Genomic DNA, 22705 nt, shown 5'->3' with positions numbered 1-22705 from the left:
TGGAAGAATGCAAGAAACCCTTCAAGAAGCTCCGTGAGAGACTTGCTACTACGTTCCAATTTTGAATTCAGCCTTGACAGGTGTCACCCCATTGAGTCATTCTGCCCTCTATTTGTACCCCCAGTCTCAGGAGGCTGACACGGCCCTTGTTCTCCTTCTCCCTTATCAACCACCCCACAGGATATGTATAAATGATGCATACTGTTTAATTTTCATAGAATCCATCAATAATTATGAATCTGCCCCTGAAAGGAAACTGAGCAATGTTGGGTGTTCCCTTCCTCTCCCTTTCCTTTTTTGACCAACTTCACACTAGTAAACAAGAAATATATAAAAATCTACAGAGACTATTGCACATTAAGATTGAAATAAGAAATCAAATTAGGACTGTAAAACCAAGCAAAGAGAATTTAACAAAAAAATCCATTTCCAATCAAAATTCAAAACTTGTTCATTGGCATTCATCATTCATTCTTCTGCTCATGCATATTGAGTATTTATTCATTTTATTTATTGTTACTGTTCACATCTTTCACTGTATTGAAGCCACAGAGCGGCTTAACGTTCCGTTACCAACATATTCCTCAGCCATTGTCATTATCCACTGAACGGGCCACGTCATATCAGCGGAGAACTGACGGCAACACGTTTAACAAACTGTGTCTCAAGGCCGGCAGTAAACGCCTGTTATCTGTGACAACTCAAGGGAGACAACTACAGTTTTCAACTCCTACAGACTACAGACTACAATACTACAATTCATCATCTAGTTTCCCAGATTCCTTGATATCTGCTACTTGATCTTGGCTATTATTTTCAGTGTCTTTAGAACTATCTTTTTTATGGACTTTAACTGCAATGTTTATATTTGGCTCGAATTTGGACTCGTCATTCTGAGAGTCAATTTTAAGTGACTTCTCTGAGTCATCAATTGGATCTGGACTCAAATCTGAGTCACTATTAATTGGGTCACTATTTTCTTGAGATACCATTGACTCATCTTTTGAGTCAGAATATTTTGAGTCACTTTCATTTTCTTCCAAATTTTTTGAATCTTTTTCTTCAGAATTTTTCTCTTCCTTTTCTGCTGGGGGCATCAATTCTGATAATTTGGATATAAGTTTCCTAGCCTGTGAATGAGCTAGTTCTTTATAATTTGGATTCATGGTGAACCATAAAGCTAAAGCACATCGTTGCCCTTTTGTTACAGCCTTTACTCCATGATATTCCTTAGAATCAAATCCTACCAGTCTTCCACACTGCGGTTTTACAGAAACCTGCAAAAATAAATGAAAATATTGCTGAAACTTTTCATTAATTTTTATTCTCCCTCTAAATGAAATTTTCTCTTTCTTTTGTGGCCATTTCCACAGTTTTTGAGTGAAGGAAATGCAAATGGATTTTATTATTTTTTGGCAAGTCTAATACATACCCACCCTAAAAGTAATCCATCAATAACCTTCATGTACTTATTAAAAACTGATATGTAATGATTCTCAATCGCCATGGAAATAAATCTGATGTATTTCACCTAGTCACCCTACCTTTTCTGATTTATCTGATCCTGCGAAGAAAAACTCTCCCCCTTCAAACTCATCATTTAAATACAGGATAGCACTGGAATAGATTTAAAATATTTAAGATATAGATTCTAGATCCAAGAATAAACTGGTTAAATGTATCCCAATTGTTAAGATTTTTTCCAGTCTTTGTATGTTTGTATTTATGGCTTCTATTTACACCATTCTGATTTGTCTTTGTAGGTGTATCTGAGACACCTATAGCTTCTATTTACACACCTTTCTCCAATCACTCCCCACCCTCAAATCTCTCACCATCCACAATCACTACCATACCTGTAATCTTTCCCCACCAACAATCCTTCCCCACCCTCAAATTTTTCCCCACCCACAATCACTACCGTACCTGTAGTCTTTCCCCACCCACAATCACTACCGTACCTGTAGTCTCTCCCCACCCACAATCACTACCGTACCTGTAGTCTTTCCCCACCCACAATCACTACCGTACCTGTAGTCTTTCCCCACCCACAATCACTACCGTACCTGTAGTCTTTCCCCACCCACAATCACTACCGTACCTGTAGTCTTTCCCCACCCACAATCACTACCGTACCTGTAGTCTTTCCCCACCCACAATCATTACCGTACCTGTAGTCTTTCCCCACCCACAATCATTACCGTACCTGTAGTCTCTCTGTGTAAAAGCAGGGAAAGCTTTCAGACAAGTTCCATCAGGTTGAAGAATACAATTATCAGCATGTACAGGATGACTTAAATCATCTCTTTCTTCATCTCCTAGAAATTAAACACAAGAACCAGTGATATGACATTTGAAATAAACATTATTGAAGTCAACTGAGAAACTGATAAAACTGCCTATTGGTACAGAATTTGAAAAAGTATCTTTTGGGAGCCAGTGAAGATAGAAAAAGAAAGTTAAATTTCCAGTTTGATGTATATTTGGAGGGATTATGCAGTTTTGAGCAGTTAATAATTCTAAAGACTATTTACATTCAAAGCCAAAATCCACTCATGAAAAATGCTGGTTGTCTCCCTTTAACTATAAGTCTGGGCTGCAGATGCATTAAAACTCACCTTCAATAGCTGTTCTACAAACAAGATGAGTAAAATCAAAATATAACGGTCTCGTTAAATTAAAATATTTCTCCACTACAAAACGACCTTTCTCAGCCAGGTCTAGAAACAAGACAACCTCTTCTGGTGTAACTTGTCGATGGTAAGCTAGCTACAAACAGAACAAAAAACATTGTAAATAATAAAGGAATAGATCTACCTTTAGAAGCTGAGAGCACATATATTCCTTTGAAAAATAATCAAAAACATCAAATCTTAAATTCCTAAACCTTTTGACCCTTCTTTGCCTTAAACCGAGTACACTCTCTGCTTGTACAAAAATAAACTAAAGAAATTACAATGAGATCTTGAAAATTTATTTAAAATTAGGTGATTATATCGTAAGCAAACATTTAAATTAAATGTGAACCTAATGAAAAATTAGATTGAAAATAAAAATTGGACTGAAAGTAAAAATTGTCAGAAATGACTGAGATATATTCATGCTAAGTATAGAGTAGAAATACAAACCGAAGCTGCCCTGAGTACTGTTAAACCAATAAAAGTTTCATATTCCGTGTGAGGTGAAATCACCGAAGGTTTAGACGTTAAATAATCGTACCCATCACCATTTATAGCCTCTTTCTATTTATAGTAACAAATATACCTTATTATTTAGATGTTATTAGAAATAGCGTCAGGGATGCAAAGCAGCCAAAGTTAAAAGCAACACTACAAAAAGCTTGCTATATGTTATTAATACTGGCTACACCAAGGAAACTGAGAGAAAAAAGAAAAAATAAATCTAACAAGCGTAGAGCAAAGATATTTTTGCAATAAAAGTAAATGAAATTCATGTTAATTTTGTTCATCATCACTTCTCTTCATGTTTACGTTTTCGAATCAGCAAAAAATCTTTGCTCAAATTTAGAAGAGAAACACAAGCACTGAGCACAGTTTATACATAAAAGCAGGATATAGGCAGACAAGGCAAATCCAAATTAAAATATTACAAGCAAATGAATTCACAAAAAACATTACTACTCCCTCTATAGAATTCACAATAACACAAATTGATTAATCTGTGTCCAGAAAGAGCGTTATAAATTGTGTTATTTTGAAGTGAGCACAGATATTACGAGCGACCCTTGTTTCACAAATGGTTTCCAAATGTTTTTCGCAATGGTTTCGCAGTGTTTTACAAATGTTTTACAAATGTTTTCCAGATATGTTACCAATGTTTACAAATGTTTTCCAGATGTTACCAATGGTTTCCCAATGTTCTACCAATGTTTTACAAATGGTTTCCCAATGTTTTACAAATGTTTTCCAAATATGTTACCAATGGTTTCCTAATGTTTTACCAATGGTTTCCCAATGTTTTACAAATGTTTTCCAGATATGTTACCAATGTTTACCAGATATGTTACCAATGGTTTCCCAATGTTCTACCAATGTTTTACAAATGGTTTCCCAATGTTTTACAAATGGTTTCCCAATGTTTTACAAATGTTTTCCAAATATGTTACCAATGGTTTCCCAATGCTTTACCAATGGTTTCCCAATGTTTTACAAATGTTTTCCAGATATCTTACCAATGGTTTACCAATTTTTTCCAAATGTTTTACAAATGGTTTCCCAATGTTTTACAAATGTTTTCCAGATATCTTACCAATGGTTTCCCAATGTTTTACCAATGGTTTCCCAATGTTTTACTAATGTTTTCCACATATCGTACCAATGGTTTCCCAATGTATTACCAATAGTTTCCCAAATGTTTTACAAATGGTTTCCCAATGTTTTACAAATGTTTTCCAGATATCTTACCAATGGTTTACCAATTTTTTGCCAATGTTTTCCAAATGTTTTACTAATGGTTTTCCAATGTTTTACAAATGTTTTCCAGATATCTTACCAATGGTTTCCCAATGTTTTACAAATGGTTTCCCAATGTTTTACTAATGGTTTCCACATATCGTAACCAATGGTTTCCCAATGTTTTACCAATGGTTTCCCAATGTTTACCAATGTTTTCCAAATGTTTTACTAATGGTTTCCCAATGGTTTCCCAATATCTTACCAATGTTTTACAAATGTTTTACTAATGTTTTACCATTAGTTTTTCTATGTTTTACCAATGGTTTCCACATGTTTTGGTGTAAATTCAACCCTACCAGTCTAGAGATATAAAGCCTGTCACCAGATTAATAAAGCTATATAAGATATTGAGCCTCAGTGGAATGGTGTAAATTTAACCTTACCAGTCTAGAGATAGTTATAAAGCCTGTCACCAGATCAATAAAGCTATATAAGAAATCGGAGAGCCTCGTGGTATAGATACCTCAGTAGTTCGGTGTAAATCTAACCCTTTAAACAACTCATGATCAGTGAGAGGCTTAGTAGATTTATAGCCATCCCCTAACCAACCATTTTTCTGAAACAATTTTCACATAAGACATGTAATATATACAGGAGAAAGTTTTTCAACACACAGTCAAAGCATATTTGAAAAATACTCCCAAAATATATGAGATATTACAAGAGATATAATCTAGTTATAAAGCAAGTGCTTTTCTAAATGATTTAATTAATTGTTTCTCATACAAAATTAATATCATTTTCATAACATGCTTTTATATCTTTGTGTTTGTATAGGGCTTTGAAGCAAGATCACAATTGATAAGAAGTTTTTGATTTGGAGAAATGTATATCTAACATATTTCAAGATATGTTACTCTTGCCACAGTACATGACAATTTTACAGGAATTCTGTTTCAGAACAGAACATATTTTGTGTTAGTTAGTTTGGTTGCATGCAATTACATATCGTTTACCAAGACAAGTAGGCTAACCATTCAAAAGTGTGTAAGAAGGAAAACTTTAAAACATCAAGATGCTCACTAATATTTTGAAAGTTGCACAACCTTTGTTTTTTCATTCTCATGCTATTGAATACAAGCGATTTAGTTAGTAAATTCATTCATTTTTATCATCATGATTTTTTTAAATAAAATCTTAAAGGGGAAGCCTGAGTGGCCTAGACATATGACTAACAATTTGATTGATCAATTATAAGAGAAGGTTTTATTGGACGAGAGTTTTAGGTTTTAGTTTTTTGTTGATTTGCAGGAGAACTACACCTCAGATTTTAATCTGAAAAGAGCTTTGGATGGCTGAAACTGAGCTCTATCAGATGACCGTAATAAATACTTATACAAATAATTATTAAAACAAATATTCAGACTCGTATGTATATCCCTTTAAAATCTAAACCTACCTTTACTAGATTTTGTAGAGTGGTACAATCCTGATCATTGGTCAAACCATCGGCAACAAAAGCACTATAATCTTTTAATTCTTTACTAGTCAATGTTATAGTTGTTCCTGTAATCATATTATGATACTATGGTCAAATCATTTTTTAAGACATTTTAATACTTAAAAAAAATAAGTTGTGAGCTGTAGTATATCATTAAGTTAATGGACAAACCTGTTTTTCAGTGAAGTTACACATTGTCATTTATATAAGATATGATAAATATTGTTTATTGATCATGACCTCAATAATCAAAAGAGATTTTCTCTTGCAGCTTTGTTTCATTTAATAAAACTACATTGCAGAGAAGGGAAATAACTTAACAATAGTTTGTCACAACATATGCCTTTGTATATAGTTTCTAAAAAAATATTAACAAATTTAACATAGAACCTAACCAACTTTCCTTCAACATTTTTCTAATAAGTGGAAACTTATTCATTAAGAATTTCTCAATCACATGACATTTTGACTGACAGTTCTAAATAAGTTAGATCATATCAATTTGAATTTTTTGGTTAAGAAGTGGGCACAGTAAATTCCCTTCTGACGCCCACTTCTTAACCACCCAAATTTCACTTATTATGATCTATTGTCTTGATTGCAAAGACTAACAGTATTATTTTGAGGCTGCTATTCCAATTCTCATAAAAATATTAGAAAAAATTTTAAAAAACTTTTTACTTTGCTCAAACAATAACACTTTATATTTTTATAATCATTTTGTTTTTTTAGATCTTTGCACTACAAGTATGAATTTCCCTTTTAACATATTAACCTCGACAATCATGAACATTGCTTTAACCCTGTGCCAGTGCCTTCTGTTGGATAGTAACTAGTTACCTTTCAACCACCCTAATCTCTACATATACTTCTAAAGTAACATTACCAGTTATCTTACCATTTTTTTCCAGTTCTTTCATTATTTCTACATTATTTTTCTCTGTCATTAATTTTTTCTCATCTTCAAATAACTGTAGAGCTATCTGAGTCTGAATATAGGCTTTTTCTTCCTCCTTTTTATCTGTGGTATAAACTATAACTACTGCACATCTCATATCAGACTGGTTGATAGTTACGTTATGTAGATCATCTGTTGTCAAGCCAACCAATCTTCCACACTGACTTGATACATTTCTCTAGAATAGACAGACAGTATTAGTGAGTGAGGATATGAATTGAATGATGGGATATAGAATGAATGAATAAATAATGGAATGAATGAATGAATGGTCGTATATATCGAATGTGGAATAAATGAATGAATGATGGAATGAATCATTAAATGAACAAACAAACCACAGCATTGAGCTATGAAAAAAATTCTAACATGACAGCAGCAAATGCACACTTGTTCCAAATTTTCAAATTTCCAAATCTTGAGGGATATAGTGAACACGACTAAAAAACAATAAACAATTAAAGTGGCAGTGCTCGCCATTTACATATCTAAAGGTGTAAAAAATTTGAAAATCATAACCAAATGAAACAAGGACTACAATATATATTGGAGAAAATATCTATTTAATTCCTGTTTTTCAAGACGATGGCAATCACTTCCCCTTTAATAAAATAATCAGAGTTAAAATAAAATACTCACTGATTTAGTTTTATTGGTATGTAAGAAATAAATATCAGCTCCTTTTATATTATTTAAAAACATGACTGACCTGAAATATAGAATATTAACATCTTAATAACATAACAATTACCAATTATCATTGGAGTTCAGCCTTGCAAACTAATAGACTCTCTCATTCTACTAAACCAACAATACCAAACCATCCTATTGATTCTTCTTTAAACTGTTACCAAATTTTACCAACAACTACCTTGTTTATGTCAGAGCAGCGTTGACAAAATGAGTTAGAGGCTTGCTCACTAAACTGAAGATCAAGGGTTATTACCCTCAGATTACTTAACCTAAAAGTCGTGAACAATCAAACTGAAAATTTCACCCAATACTTACATATATTCTGATTTTATAGGAAGATCTGTAACTTTCTCTAGACAGCTTCCATCTTCTTGTGGTAAACATGTTCTATTTAGCTGCCAATCTGAAATTACAGTTCATTATCAAATTCTAAAGCTAAGATTCCATATACGTGTTATGCGGATGCTTCATGCGAACATAAACGTAAGCGTTATCTTTCTTTTGACGCACAGACTTCTAGACAGATGGATGCTTTGGTGCAAAAAAAAGACAGGGAATCCCCACATAATACGTCACATTTGGGAGATCTCAGCGCGGAAAAAATGGCTACACCTGGCGATTTTTTTTTTGACGCATGATGGATGACGCATGACAGATCCGCATGACGCATATATGGAATCTTAGCTTAAATCTGGTAAAATCCCATATTTTCATTGAAAAAAGAAGACCAAACTTTATAATCTTCTTTTTCTATTAGCTTTTATTTTTAACATACCCATTTCAGTTGATGACAACGTCAGCCAATCAAATTTCTGCCCTCTCCAATCCTGGGATTTTGTGATGCGAACAAATAGTGCATTCAGTATCTAATTTTAGTTAGACCGTACATATATACTGGTAATTCTTACCTTGTGTTATTTCCCAGCAGGTTATAACAGTACGTTTAAAATATAATGATGTTAAATTATGGTATTTCTGCATGTAATGTCGACTGATTTCTGAGGACCGTAATAACAGACGTAAAGAGACTTCTAGTTCTTCTTCATTCTCTCCAAATTTCTACAAAAAACATATAAATATATAGACACAGCTTTATGGAACAACAATCACTGGTTAAAGTTTTATGCAACGTTTCGACGTGTTTCCCCCGTCGTCCTCAGGCACATATAAATAGATGCAAGTTGAACTCGCTTCATATTCAACACTGGTATCTATACATAATCTAAAGTCTTTAAATGGCATTTAGCAGTTGTAAGCACAATTTATAGGCACAGCTTTATGGAACAACAATCATTGGTTGCTATGTTTCGAAGTGTTTCCCCCGATTCCCTCCGAAGGCACATGAGGAGAATGGAGGAAACACCTAGAAAAGTTGCATAAGATACTATACATAATCTGTTCATACCATATGTAGTCATGTATATATTTCAACAATTTGTACATCAAAGTTTTGTGTATATAGCAAAGATCCTTAAATACCATCCAGAGTAAATATCATAGCCTACCTGTTTCAAAAATATAATAAATATTTAAATTTACCTCAAATATATCTTTAATAGAAATTATTCGAGAACCATTTTCATTGGTAAAATAATCCTGAAACAAAGTTATCTAATAATATATGATAGTTTTATCTGATACAGTTAGATATATAAAAGCACAGGCCATGGAATTAAATTCGTATATTTCCTTAATCTCATAAATAAGTCCCTTATCGAAAAAGGCGAATTTGGGAAGAAAAAAAAAGACATAAAAAATACAGCAAAAGCGAACAAATTTATCAAAGATATCCCAGTTCTAACCTCTATCATGTATTTTAACTCTGAGCATTGTTCTTCCTTCAGGAAACCATCAGTGGCGAATCTTTTACTTCCGTTTAAATGGTTACCATTAGAGATAATCTTCAGTCCGATATCTTCATAACGTTTCATATAATGATCAGTTGGCCGAGCTTTAGAATATTTATCATACTGAAATAATATTCATCAGAACTTCAAAAACATCGCCAAATAAACTATGTTTTACAGTACAACAAAATACATCTGAAAGGATGCTAGGAAACTATTCTGCTTTCTGCTGTTAAACTGTTTGTAACTCATAATTCTAGTTAACTTCTAAAAATGTGATGGGTCAATATTGTCACTAACCTTTGTACTACATGTTTGAGGTGGTCAGGATATTGAAGGGTGTGGATACTAAGAACAGTAGATACTAAGGGGGGTAAGACTGAGGGGCAAGGGTTAATGAGATGAGGTTAATGGGAGAGGATTACTGAGGGGTTGGGGGGGGGGGGGGGACACTGAGGGTGAAGCAGATATTGAAGGGTCAGAGACTTAGGAAAGGTGGAGGCCAAACTGATGGTCTGATACCTGCCTAGAGAGGTAGGTGGATACATGAGGAGGGGATACTGAGAGGGTGGAAATTGAATTGGGCTTGGATATAATAAAGAAGTCAATACAAACCACAGTTTCAATATCATCATTAAAACCATCCTGATCATAGCTAGATTCACTGTAATCAGAGGTTGTGTGATGTTTTTTATAGAATTTTATTTCTTCTTCTAATTTCTTCTTTCTTTCCATATATTCTACCACTTCCTGAATTATAGAAAAAGTTAACCTTAAATTGCATTTAGAAATAGGAAATTTACTATATGGACTCTCTATAGAATAGAAAGTTGGGTTGTAGTCTTCTTGGCAATTACAGATTACTGTTGAATCATTTTTCAAACGCATCTTCGTTTTATGGATTTATCATAAGCAGCATGTTGGTGGGGACATAAATTTGTGGATTCCAAAGTTTTTCCAGAGTACATTGATTTTTTGGAAATTCGGGTGTCTTCATTATATGGGTACACTACCATATAACTTATATTAGTTTCAAACTTACTGGTCTAGGGTAAAAACTATCTTGATAGCCTTCCTTGATAAAAAATTTCTGGTTCCGTAACATGATATCATCTTGTGGTTTGATATAAAGAAAGGATGCTGCAGCCTCTGATGCTTTGTCTGCCTGATACACTGGAATGGAAAATATTTGATATATAAGATTTGATATAGTTTCCAATTTTTTCAGATACTTTTTTCAGAGTAAGGATAGACAAACTATGATTCATGAAAAGAAAAAAATTAGAACGAGAGACGTGACATAAATAGCGTAGGGAGAAAATGATGGTATGACTGAACTACAAAAATATCCATCTTTCCAAATATATCTGGGTTTAAAACCCCTGCACCTGTGGAGATGCGGAAAGTACCCATTTAATAGCACCTATTTTGTCTTTTTTCTCTACACTAGCTGACATATGTCCAGCTGTCAACGGTTGAAATAGAGACAGATGTTTCGCTCTACTTACATTTATAATAAGTAAACTGTAGGTAATGATAGTGTTCTGCTAACAGACCATCTTTTCCTTCAGGAAAAACTTGACTTAACTTGTCTTCACATGTATTCTGACATTTTATTACATTCAGATAATGTTCTGCAACAAAAAAGAACTGTATAAACTTACAGGTAAATATGAAACATGATGTCCGGCAGATTCTTGCCAAAAACAAACCTTTGAGCTGGTCTGTCATGCGGAAAATATATCCAAATACAGCAGTTTAACGTCCACACAGCAGACCAGTGTAATCAATTTTAGGTTGATCATTATAGTAGTTACTGACCACATATTCATTTTGACATATTTTGGAATTTGTCATTCAAATTTCACTCGGTGATACATAGTTCTATGTGTGGGGCATTGTCAGCTTAAAGACAATAGAAAGTGAAATAATTGTGTAATGACACAATACAGGCCCAGGCATGGGGTAAGATCATATCATATATCAACTGACCAGCAACAGCACTGTAGAATTCAAGATGAGACGTGGCCAGTAACGGCCCTTCACATTCACTTCGACATCGTTCTTCTTCCTTATAAAACTCTTTTAAAGAATTCTCCATCTCTTCTATTACCTCTTCCCATAATTCATCTTCATACGCCATCATTGCTCGTATAAAATACTCCTGAAATCAATGAAGTCAATATCAAATAGTGTTTACGTAACCCCAACCAGGTTTGACAGATTTGGAAGTTCTAGAAAGAGAATAATGTGAAATTACTTTGTGTGGGTGTGGCACAAGGCAGGGTATTTTTACTCTTTGTATCACCTGATATCATGTTTCATTTTGCCTTCTCAAGTTTGAATCTTTACTTTTCTGCTCTTCATTTGACTTCTGATGATAGGCATTTAGTACTATTAGACTTCAAGTCATTTATTTATAAAACCATCACCAGTATTAATGATCCAAAAAACTGGAAACCCATAATCCAAACATTATATTGGTGAAACACTGGTAGCCGTTAATGAACTTTTTATAGGAAGTATATCAATCATAAGAAAGTAAGTACTTCAAAATGAAATATTGTATCAGGTGTCTAGAAGAGTAAGCATTACCCTGCCTAGCGCCACCAGTGTCACAGCCTAATGTGCCATTACTGTATTTCAAATAACAAGTTATTTTCTTGGTGGAAAATTCTAACAACAGAACAGAATATGATAATTGTAAAACATATTCTTTATTTTATCCACAAAAAATTTTTTTCATGCCATCTGGAGAAGCAATTGACAATAAAACTACAATGTAATAGTACAATTCGTGCTGAAAAGTCATGAAAATTTAAAAAAAAATATCATTTCTAGATTCTTCTAAGACACAGTTCTAACCATGAAAAGATTCAACATAAGTTTTGACATCATTCTTTGGGTTGAGGGTCTCATTTTTCTATAATAATTTCAACAGAAGTTTTCTAAAAAAAATTTTGACAATTTTTTATCATGTTTTCTTGAAATTACTTTTAGAATAATGATTATCATCAAGTTTTATTGTTTAGAAAGAGAAGGAAACTGTAGATAACAGTCAATTGTCAAATTCTTTCATAGTTAAAATTCTGGTATGTTAAAAGGAAATACCAGATTTATACTATACAGTGTTTGATAATTGGGGGAATCTCTTTCAGTGAGTCCACTGAAGTATTGTTTAGTACGGTATATATTTCTTTGCAATATGATTCATTTTCTATCCAATATGTCTATCCTGCCTCTATTCATGAATTTCCCTCATTGACCACAACATGTTGTTGTCATTAATCCAAGAGGACGCTAAACTCCATTCATTTAGTTTCCATCGTTATGAATATTTTTATTATATGTATTATTTCTGTGATGGTAAAATTCTGGAGATCACAAACATTGCGATCAATTTGTGGAATGAAGTCCTCTAAATATTTTCCCACCAGAACAGCACCATGAATAAATGACTGCATGAATAAATGCTATAAATTAATGGACGAATGAATGAATAAATGCTATGAATGAATGAATAAATGAATGAATGAAATATAAATGAATAAATAAATAAAGAAATGAATGAATGAATGAATGAATGAATGAATGAATGAATGCATGAATGAATGAATGAATGAATGAATGCATGAATGCATGAATGAATGAATGAATGAATGAATGAATGAATGAATGAATGGATGAATGGATGAATGAATGAATGAATGAATGAATGAATGAATGAAAATATCCTTAGCATTCTGACAAATTCACATTGCAATAATACACATCATATATAACCTTACCTTATGTGGTTTTAATTCTAAATCGATAAATTCTGAATCTCTAACTTTCATTTTTTCTCGATAAAACTGTACGTTTTTTACTGCGTTTTTATTGTCAGAATTGAGGACGTAGAAAGTATAGGCAGCAGACGCAGCATCTATCATTCTATCTAACTGAAATTACAATTCTAATATGAGAAATCAGTTACTAAAAGTTACAATACAAGAGAGTCATGTAAAATATCAAGAGCTGTATCTTATTCAGAATAAGAAAAGTAGCCCACAAATGAAATATGAAATGAAATTAGATTTGGTAAAGCAACCAACAGCAAATAAATGATTGAATAAATGGCTGGAAAATACAGTCAAATAAACAGTCTAGAGCCTTAGTAAGACTTGACTGGTAAATACAGACAAATTAACAGTCTAGAGCCTTAGTAAGACTTGACAGACAAATTAACAGTCTAGAGCCTTAGTAAGACTTGACAGACAAATTAACAGTCTAGAGCCTTAGTAAGACTTGACTGGTAAATACAGACAAATCAACAGTGTAGAGCTCTAGTCAGACAGGACTGGTAAATACAGACAATCAAAAGTCTAGAGCTCTAGTCTAGTCAAACATGACTGGTAAATATAACCAAATCAAAAGTCTAGAGCTCTAGTCAAACATGACTGGTATATACAGTCAAATCAAAAGTCTAGAGCTCTAGTCAAACATGACTGGTGTATAAAATCAAATCAACAATCGAGAGACAGACGTGACTGGTAAATACAGCCAAATCAGCACTCCTGATTGTACCTAACATTAGTAACAGTCTGTTTCTAATAGAATAATGATAGCCATCTGGATACCACCATTTTTTACCTTCAAACAGGAAACCAAGGTCAACTCAAAAAGTATGTTCTACGCCCTTTTGTCTACATTTTTTTTTTAAACCACTCATTTGGTTCGATAGCATCAAACTATTCACTGAAGCTTGTAAATTTTTTGCCAGTTAAAAAATTATATGGCATTTTTTTAACCTTTTTTTCACGAACATGAGTTTTAATTGCTTTAATTAATTGTCAAATATGTTATTGAAATAGATAAAAGATAGAATAAAAATTTAATAAAAAGCTGTGAATATTAACTGAATTAAGGGTGTACACAATTTATATTGATACATACAGAAATTGTTTTGAGGATTATGTAAGCCAACCTAGATGATGTAAAGTAATTTTCGAAAATCATAGTTAATAATGGTCATTTGTTATTGAAAAGGTTAAAGTACAGATTTTCTGGAAAATAACACTAGGGTTAGTTTTGAATATCACATATAAGCCAACGTAGATAGTGTAAAGTAATTTTCTAAAATCATAGTAAATAATGGTCATTTGTCATTGAAACAGTTAAAGTACAGATTTTTGTGATCAATATAAACTAGACTAAGCTTAAGCTGAGAATTGAGTGGAAAATGAACATTGTTGTATAATTTGGTTTATGGATTTTAAACTATGGTATATTATTGTGTTAATAACTTACAGAATCCAGGTTGCTATGATCAATATTCTTATATTCTTAACAACAGTTTTAATGTCAATCATAACCATTTTCCTGCAACACCTGATCAACAATGCTAGTTCACTGTTTGTTCAATGACAGCGACTGGGGGGTACAGGGGGGTTTCCCTAAGAAAAATGGTTTGCATCTGAAACTGTAGCCCACTTTATTTTTAAGGAATTTAAAAATATGCTTTTTTTTACATTTTAACCCTAAAATATGTGTCAAAATGCACCAAGTTAATTCAATTTTTTCAAAAATTCTCATGGGAAAAGTATCCACTGCCACATAGACGCCTCCACAGAGTTATCGCATTTTGAATTCAATCTCGACAGTTGTCCCTCATTAAGTCAGTCTGTCTTTTTGTACTCCAGTCTCGAGAGGCTGATGCCATCACTGCTGTTGTTCCTGTTTAATTTTGTTTTCACTTTTATCAACTAATACAAGGAACAATACTATTTTGTATGCAAAAGAAGATAATAGCCAATAACACATGTCATCACAACAATTCAAAGATTAAAACTAAAGATTAAACAGTTATAAACAACTATCTATCAATTAATATTAATTAATTTTTTTCCATTTTGATAAAAAAAATGTCTGAATAGAGTAACCCATTCAAAAAAGCTTATATATATTTTATCATAATAGTTTTTTTAATGAGACCTTTGCTCCTAACTTTGTAAAAAGACTTCAATGAATCTTTTACAACTAGTTGATATCTGATTGGTGATATTGATAGGTGATATTGAAACAAGTTAATGAACAGTATAGTATTTTGTGATAGTAATAAAATGATATACAGAACAAGTAAATGAACAATGTAGCACTTTGTGATATTGTGATAGTTATATTGTGATATTCAAACAAGATATTATGGCTTGTAACATATCTACCTTTAAACATCAATAAAATAAATTAAATTTTCTATAATATATTATTTTTGAACATTATGACTTTTTATTGATGTCATTTAGACTTTTGACCCTTTTATTGGACCATTTTAATGAAATCTCTAAGCCATTATATATTCAAAGTAAAAATTAAAGTACTATATTGTAATCAATGTTATACTTAGAATGCAAGTTATCACACCAGAAGTGACTAACTCCAATAATATTTTTCTAACTTTATCTGATCATAATTTAAAGTTGTCAAAAATAGATGTCAGTGTGCCTATCAGTAGTGGCCAAATTTGTGTGAAAAGCTTTGCACTCAGCAATGGCCTTGGTAAAAAAAGGTGGGGTGGGGATGGGGAGAGTCCACTAGACAATTCTGTGGCTTCTTCTCTGTCCCTCCGCGTAATAATTCATATAAGTCAATTGGTACTAAAATGAAGACATTAAAATACTTACTTTAAAATAACAGTATTGTAAATATTCATAAGGTTTCCTCATTTGGAAATCGTTTTCAATAAATTCATTTGATCTTCCAAAAGCTCTGTCTTTACCCAAAGTCTTCTGTTTGCATTTCCTGATGCATTCTGATCTCAACATTATAGATTGCATCAACTCTGAGAAGTTTGTGTCATTCCTTTTTTCAATTCCATGGTGTTTACAATTCAATCGACAGTCCACCACCGACTTCTTGTAAAAATTATAGTCTTTGATGGCATCTTGGAAAAATAAGGAACATTGGTACCATTGAGCGTCGTCATACGCCGAAACTCCTTCAGAATAAAGTCGATCATAAGTGAACTCGGCGTTTTTCTGGCTCTTGCATTCCGATATTTTAAATAAACCGGCTACTATGCACATCAGATATCCCCAAACTTTCATTTTAAAAAACTTTTCACAAACTTTTTAGACTAAGTGTACAAACAACTTTGTGAGAAACTATATATATCGGCCATCGCGTACTGCCATCTGTAAACTTCTGCTGCCGACGTCATGAAGAAGGGAAGTAATACATTGTGTTGCATTGTTTGTCGTCTGCTACCTTGTTACATTGTACGCCCAACATTGATAGATTGTTGTAGAAATTAAAACTTTGTTGTAGAAATTAAAACTTTGATGTGAAAATTAAAACTTTGTTATAGAAATTAAAACTTTGTTGTAAAACTTTAAGCGCCATTTTTTGTTAACCTTTCGTAGCCTTCCTTTGGCTCAGAAATGGAAATTTTTTGGCTAAGCAAATCACTAATAGTATTCACGCCGAAATTTGAGCTTTCAAGTCCAGAATTATCTGCGTTTGAAAGTTAAAAAGTCGTGTCGTCTTTTCTTGAAAAACTGTCATACTTTTTTTTGTAGCAATTAAAATTGTGTAATAGAAATTGAAACTTTGTTGTAGAAATTATTACTCTTTAAAGAAATTAAACTGTGTTATATGAATTAAGACTTTATTATAGAAATATTACAGTGTAGAAATTAAAACTTTGTTATTGGAACGTCTGCATGAAATATGTCCATCGAAGTGAAGAAACTAGATATACGAAATATTTATATACGATATTAGCTATATGCTGACTCTGGGAGTGAGAGTCGAGCTAGAGCCTGTCACACCGTGGGCATACGCTGGCTTACTAGCGACACCCTGTACAGCACTTATCATAAATGAAGAAACGTGAAACATCTTGCAAACCATCTCAATTTTTCGAAATAGAAACCCCTCGATATTTTCTGTAAAGATGAAACTATGATACAAAGCGTTAGCAGGCGGTGTGTGGTTTAAAGAACGGTAAAATATTCCAAAAGAAAATGATTTGAGGAATTTTATGTACGGAATTTCTTATTTTAGTAGTGTTCAATTGAGATAAAAAAAAAAACCTATTTAGCACAAAACGTTCTAATATTTCCGAATTTATGTTTCTCAACAGTTATATAAGTGGACATAAATTAGTTGTGGTCTGAATCCTTTCAAGAAAAGATAACTCACTTAAAAATTTTACTGCAGCCGAGTATAAGTATGTTTAAAACGACGTCGCTGATTGGTTGGAATTGAAAACAAGATTTGTCCTCATTCCGCGGCCTTTTCAAAGGAAAAATGTAAATAATGGACAAATGTTTATGATTTGATGCATTTTTATTTAAAAAGATTTGGAGAAAATTGGAGAGGTTGCAGATAAAGAGGTTGGGAATCAGAACATTTTGTTAGTTTTCATATTGATCCTCAATGGATGTGTTTTTTGCACCGATTACCGAGGCACCTTTGTGAAACAATGACAATCAATATTGACAATCATGAATGTCAATTTTCATAATCCTCGGCCTTTTCATAATTCATTCTTTCACTTGCAGTGAATGATTGGCTTGTTAAAGTGAAATTGGAGCCTTACGTGATCCATCCATTTCTATAGTGAGGATTTTTTCTTTGATGCAAAGTGTTAAAACTGATATGACAATATTTTGGGACAATCCGATGCCCTCAACTGCCTCAAGTCTGCAATGGCTGTCTAGGCCTACTAGAAATGGTAACAAATTTTGATAGTCAAAACAGTCACAGATCTGCCAAAATGGTGTCCTTTAATTGAGAAAATTTTGATTTTTTAATTTAAAATTTCAGTACAGGTATTAGAAGTTGAAAATGGAAGAGGGTGAAACAGAAGGTGTTCATGACAGGATTGGTAAATTGAAAGAGACTCTGTCGAAACATGCTGACTATAAAGATACATCAGAGTTCTTATTGAATCAGGAGGGGTTACTGGACGGCTTTCTTTCTTTGTATGATGAATGTGGTCACGATTATTTATATAGAAATGCTAATGTCTCCTGTTTTATTAAAAAATGTGAGTACCATATCTAACATGGTTTTTAGTAAAATATCTGAGATTTTGAGTTCAGCATCCTTTGTTGAGACTTCAATATGCTCTGGTTCTGTAGTAGCGTTAGGAAAGACAATGACAAGAGGTTTGACCAAGGACCAAGCTAGTAGAAGGGAATATAGAGAACCTCAGTTGTTATCTTTGTAATAACTAGTTGTTTCTTTCTATTATCTTCTAGAACTTCTATGAATTCTATAAATTCATACAGAAGTAAATACAAACATGTTATCAGTAGATCAGACAATAGTGATTAGATAAAATCAACATTTTCATGCATATTTTATTGTGAATGAATATAATAAACATTTGATTTGATATTTCAGATAAAAACACAATAAGTAAAGTAAAAGAATTAAGAGTCAATTCAGGAGATTTTGAAGTAAAAAATGTTGTGGGACGTGGACATTTTGGTGAAGTACAAGTTGTAACTGAGAAATCTACTGGGATGGTTTTTGCTATGAAAGTTTTACGGAAAGCTGATTTGCTGTCACAACCTGATGTAAGTATAAACTTCATTAATTCATATTCTTATGACTCATATTTTATTAGCTTAGTTGTGAATTCAGAAAAGTGTCAAGCCATTTGGATGGGACAATGAATTGAGGCCTTGTATGTAACAGACTATAAATGCTCTTAAGATCGTAGCATTTTGAAAGTTAAAGGCTGCTTTCCTGGCATAATTTCTCTTATTGTCCACTGCATAATGTGACTGACTTGCATTTATCTTATCTGGACAACAAAAGTAGGATGTTTCAGCTCAATTCCATTTCATTGTTGTTTCCTGGAGAAAAACAAACTGAAAATATAATATTTTTACTTTTAGATATCATTTTATGAAGAAGAACGAGATATCATGGCTCAAGCGTCAAGCGCGTGGATTACCAAGTTACATTACGCTTTCCAAGATTCCAGCCATCTATATCTGGTGATGGATTTTCATGCTGGAGGAGATTTACTCTCACTTCTTTCCAGGTGAGTTAGGACTATTTCCACATAACTGAACAGCTCAGGGATCCCAGACAGTTACATTTTTTGATATGTTAAATTAAAATATATTATTTTTGGTCTAGAGCAAAGGCAAGGTGGAAAAAAAAGATTGATTCAAATAGAAATAAATGGACCCTCTTTCTAAAACACCTCTTACTGCAAACATTTTTAATCTGTTGTGATTTCCTTGTAAAATTCCATGCCATAAAACAAATTATTTTTGCAAGATTTGTGTGAGAAATGGAGTCATGAACCTGTCAGAGTTACTTATAGAATAACATGTCTATCTTTGTATCTGTTATTTGTAGACATGATGATGTTTTGGAAGAGAAAATGGCTCAGTTTTATTTAGCTGAGATGTCTATAGCTATTAATACATTACATGACATGGGCTATGTTCACAGGTTAGTACAGCTTGTGTTAATTGATCTTTGTCATCTATTAAATTGTTATAAGTTACAAGACAAGTTGGCACTTTTTAAATTGGACCCTCAACAATTCGTCACCTTTTACGTCACTTTGATAAGGTCATTTGATTGCAGACAGTTCAGGAATAACAAGTATAATCTAGATTGAGAGTTAAGATATTCATTGTTCATAATAAATGATAATTTAATAATCAATAATGATAGTTCAAATAATGTGCTCAAATTTCTGAGAAAAAGTCTTCACCTGTATATTCTACATTACTTAACATTACAGAAGAAATGTGGATTTAGCTTTGATGAAAAAATTGTGTGAAGTTTGATCTGTTCAGCATGCAGAGAGTTCCATTATTGACAAAATCTATTTTTTTCTCCTAGGGATATTAAACCAGAGAATATATTGATAGACCAATCAGGACACATCAAATTGGCAGATTTCGGTTCCGCAGCTAAAATGTCTGTAGACCAATTGGTAAGTTTTCAATTGAATCTTCTTTCATATTATTATTTTCATTGGCTTCTAAACATAAGGTTATAAGATTATCCTGGTTTTTTTTTGGCAGCCATTTTTTTTATATTTGCTCTTGGGAATAGTCTCTGGGTTGATAACAAATTTGTATATTTGTTTTGAAGGCTGCAGGGTTAAAATTTAATTCAGCTCAAATAAGATTCCCTGTTATTTTCAGGTATGTTCTAGGATGCCAGTGGGTACACCAGACTATGTGGCTCCTGAATTACTAACTTCAATGAATCTAGCCCGTGGTTCGAGAGCGTATGGTGTGGAGGTTGATTGGTGGTCACTAGGAATCTGTGCCTATGAGATGTTATGTGGTAAAACTCCGTTCACTGATGAACATGGCTCCATGGTAACTACCTATAGCAACATCATGAATTATTCCGTAAGTTTATTTTATAACTTTTTATTTTACATCAAGAGTCATTTCTAGCACCCAAAGTAAGATTGACATTTCCTGCCCCTGAAAAGGTTTTAATTTTTCAACTTTTTAGACTGACATTGAAGTATCACCCAATTTTTGCAAGAGTTGATTCCAGAAAAGGGGGAGGTACCGAAAAAGCTCTTGTAGGCAAACTGTGTAAGACAGGAATCTAAAATTCAGAACAAATAAACTTCTATATAAAAGGACTGCTTCTTCAACTGAAGAGGTATGGGAGGCATAGTTGTTTAGAGATCTTTGTTAGCTAATCTTGTGGTCTGGCTTTTAACCTCAATATTAATTGTCAAATCACTCCAAATATGGACTTATGGATTGCGATTTGTAAATTTTTTTTTTCAGAGTAACCTTAACTTCAATGCAGAAAATAATGTGAGTGAAGCAGCTCAGTCGTTAATAAAACAATTACTAACATCAAGAACTGCCAGATTAAGTTGGAAAGGAATAAAACATCATCAGTTTTTTCATGATTTAGATTTTGATCAAATTAGAAATGGTGAGTAGACTTGATTTTTAAGATGTGTTTATCCAGTCTTCATATGTTTTATTAGAAAAATAGGATGTATATCTCCATTCCATTTGATTATCTAGAATTTACACCATTCCAATTTTCAGTCACACGTCTATGGTTTCAGTGATAGCAAAACATTCTTCAAAAATCTGAGTCTAAACTTAGTTTATTTTGACAAATTTGATTAATACTTTCAGTTGATCCACCATTTATTCCAACCATCTCTAGTTTGGACGACACGTCAAATTTTGACGAAGTGGAAAAAATACGCCAACCACCAAATCTGGAAGAATTTAAATCACAACGAGAGTTTTCTGGGAAAGATTTGCCATTTATTGGGTTTACTTACATACGAAGCAATGAAGAAAAAGAGAAATCTGAAAAGGCTGTTGCAGTGAAATCTTCTAGAAAGTAAGTAACATTGCCAGAGGTTTCATCAAGAAAGCTCTTACTCTGTCCGTAAACACTTTGATTTGTCATTCATTTCCATTTCTATATTTCATGTGTATCTTATTGATTGTATCCTTTTGAATAATCCTAGAAAGCTATAGGACCCATTTCGTTTAATTAATTGTGTTCTCTGTTTATGATGGAGAAAAGCTATTGGAATCTTTACCTATCTTGCTCTTTGATTTTGACAGTTAGTGTATCTTGATTTATTGACAAACATTCCTGTAAAATTTTGGCTGGTAAAAAGAGTTTATGATATTTATTGTAGTTGTTGTAAATGTGGTAAAAAATCTCGGTCTATGTTAGCAAGTGGTAACAGTCTAGCTGGTGTATCAACTGAATTTATATCTAAAGGTATGTTTTAACTTTATTTTGATTATATATCAAAAATAATTATCAAAATAGACATATCACTGGTTATTTCATGAAGACATGGGTGGCACGGTCAGGAGAGTTCTTAAATAGTCTGTCTGTTCAAATGATACAGAACCAAATTATGTTACCATCAACATTTTTCCATCTATTTCTTTCTCCACCATTTTGAATTCTGTCTGCTTGGCCCATGTGGAACGCTTCCTGAACTCTGTTACAGCTTTTTTCATTATTGAACGTCTGGTTGATTCTATGAATCAATAACGTGCAGAACTCACCAATCAAGTGAACCCCAAACTGTATCACAGTAATTAAAATAACTGGTGTACTCTATTTTCAGGGGGAGATAAATCTAACGTGGAAGTGACTATGACAGTAAGAATTGCTGAGTTACAGTCTGTAAAAGAGAAATGTCATAAATTAGAGAAATCAGAATGTAATCTGCAGTCAGAGGTTGATCGTTTGAATCTATTATTGAAAGAGAAAGACATGAGTTATAGTAAACTTGAGACTGAGAAAGATTTGT

The 22705-nt window shown here is 32.8% G+C and overlaps 2 protein-coding genes across 2 annotated transcripts; one reads left to right on the top strand and one right to left on the bottom strand.

Annotated features, from left to right (window-relative positions):
* Nucleotides 1-1127: 1127 nt before the first annotated feature.
* LOTGIDRAFT_91939 (hypothetical protein) lies at nt 1128-16403 on the bottom strand (the record flags this gene model as incomplete). Its single annotated transcript, XM_009045401.1, has 12 exons — nt 1128-1301; nt 1545-1617; nt 2207-2315; nt 2619-2769; nt 3129-3238; nt 5871-5981; nt 10056-10164; nt 10457-10587; nt 10923-11048; nt 11407-11578; nt 13203-13351; nt 16073-16403. Coding segments are annotated over 12 exons (1746 nt in total), but the record flags the coding sequence as incomplete, so codon positions are not given.
* Nucleotides 16404-18342: 1939 nt separating this feature from the next.
* LOTGIDRAFT_53739 (hypothetical protein) lies at nt 18343-21751 on the top strand (the record flags this gene model as incomplete). The annotated part of the gene is made up of 8 exons (XM_009045400.1): nt 18343-18445; nt 18805-18980; nt 19305-19453; nt 19777-19872; nt 20272-20365; nt 20580-20792; nt 21189-21342; nt 21555-21751. Coding segments are annotated over 8 exons (1182 nt in total), but the record flags the coding sequence as incomplete, so codon positions are not given.
* Between the last annotated feature and the right edge of the window lie 954 nt (nt 21752-22705).

Source organism: Lottia gigantea (genome assembly GCF_000327385.1).
Source record: "Lottia gigantea unplaced genomic scaffold LOTGIsca_1, whole genome shotgun sequence".
Classification (NCBI taxonomy): Eukaryota; Metazoa; Mollusca; class Gastropoda; family Lottiidae; genus Lottia; species Lottia gigantea.
Note: the sequence above shows the minus strand (reverse complement) of the source record. Positions and strands in the feature narration are given on the sequence as shown.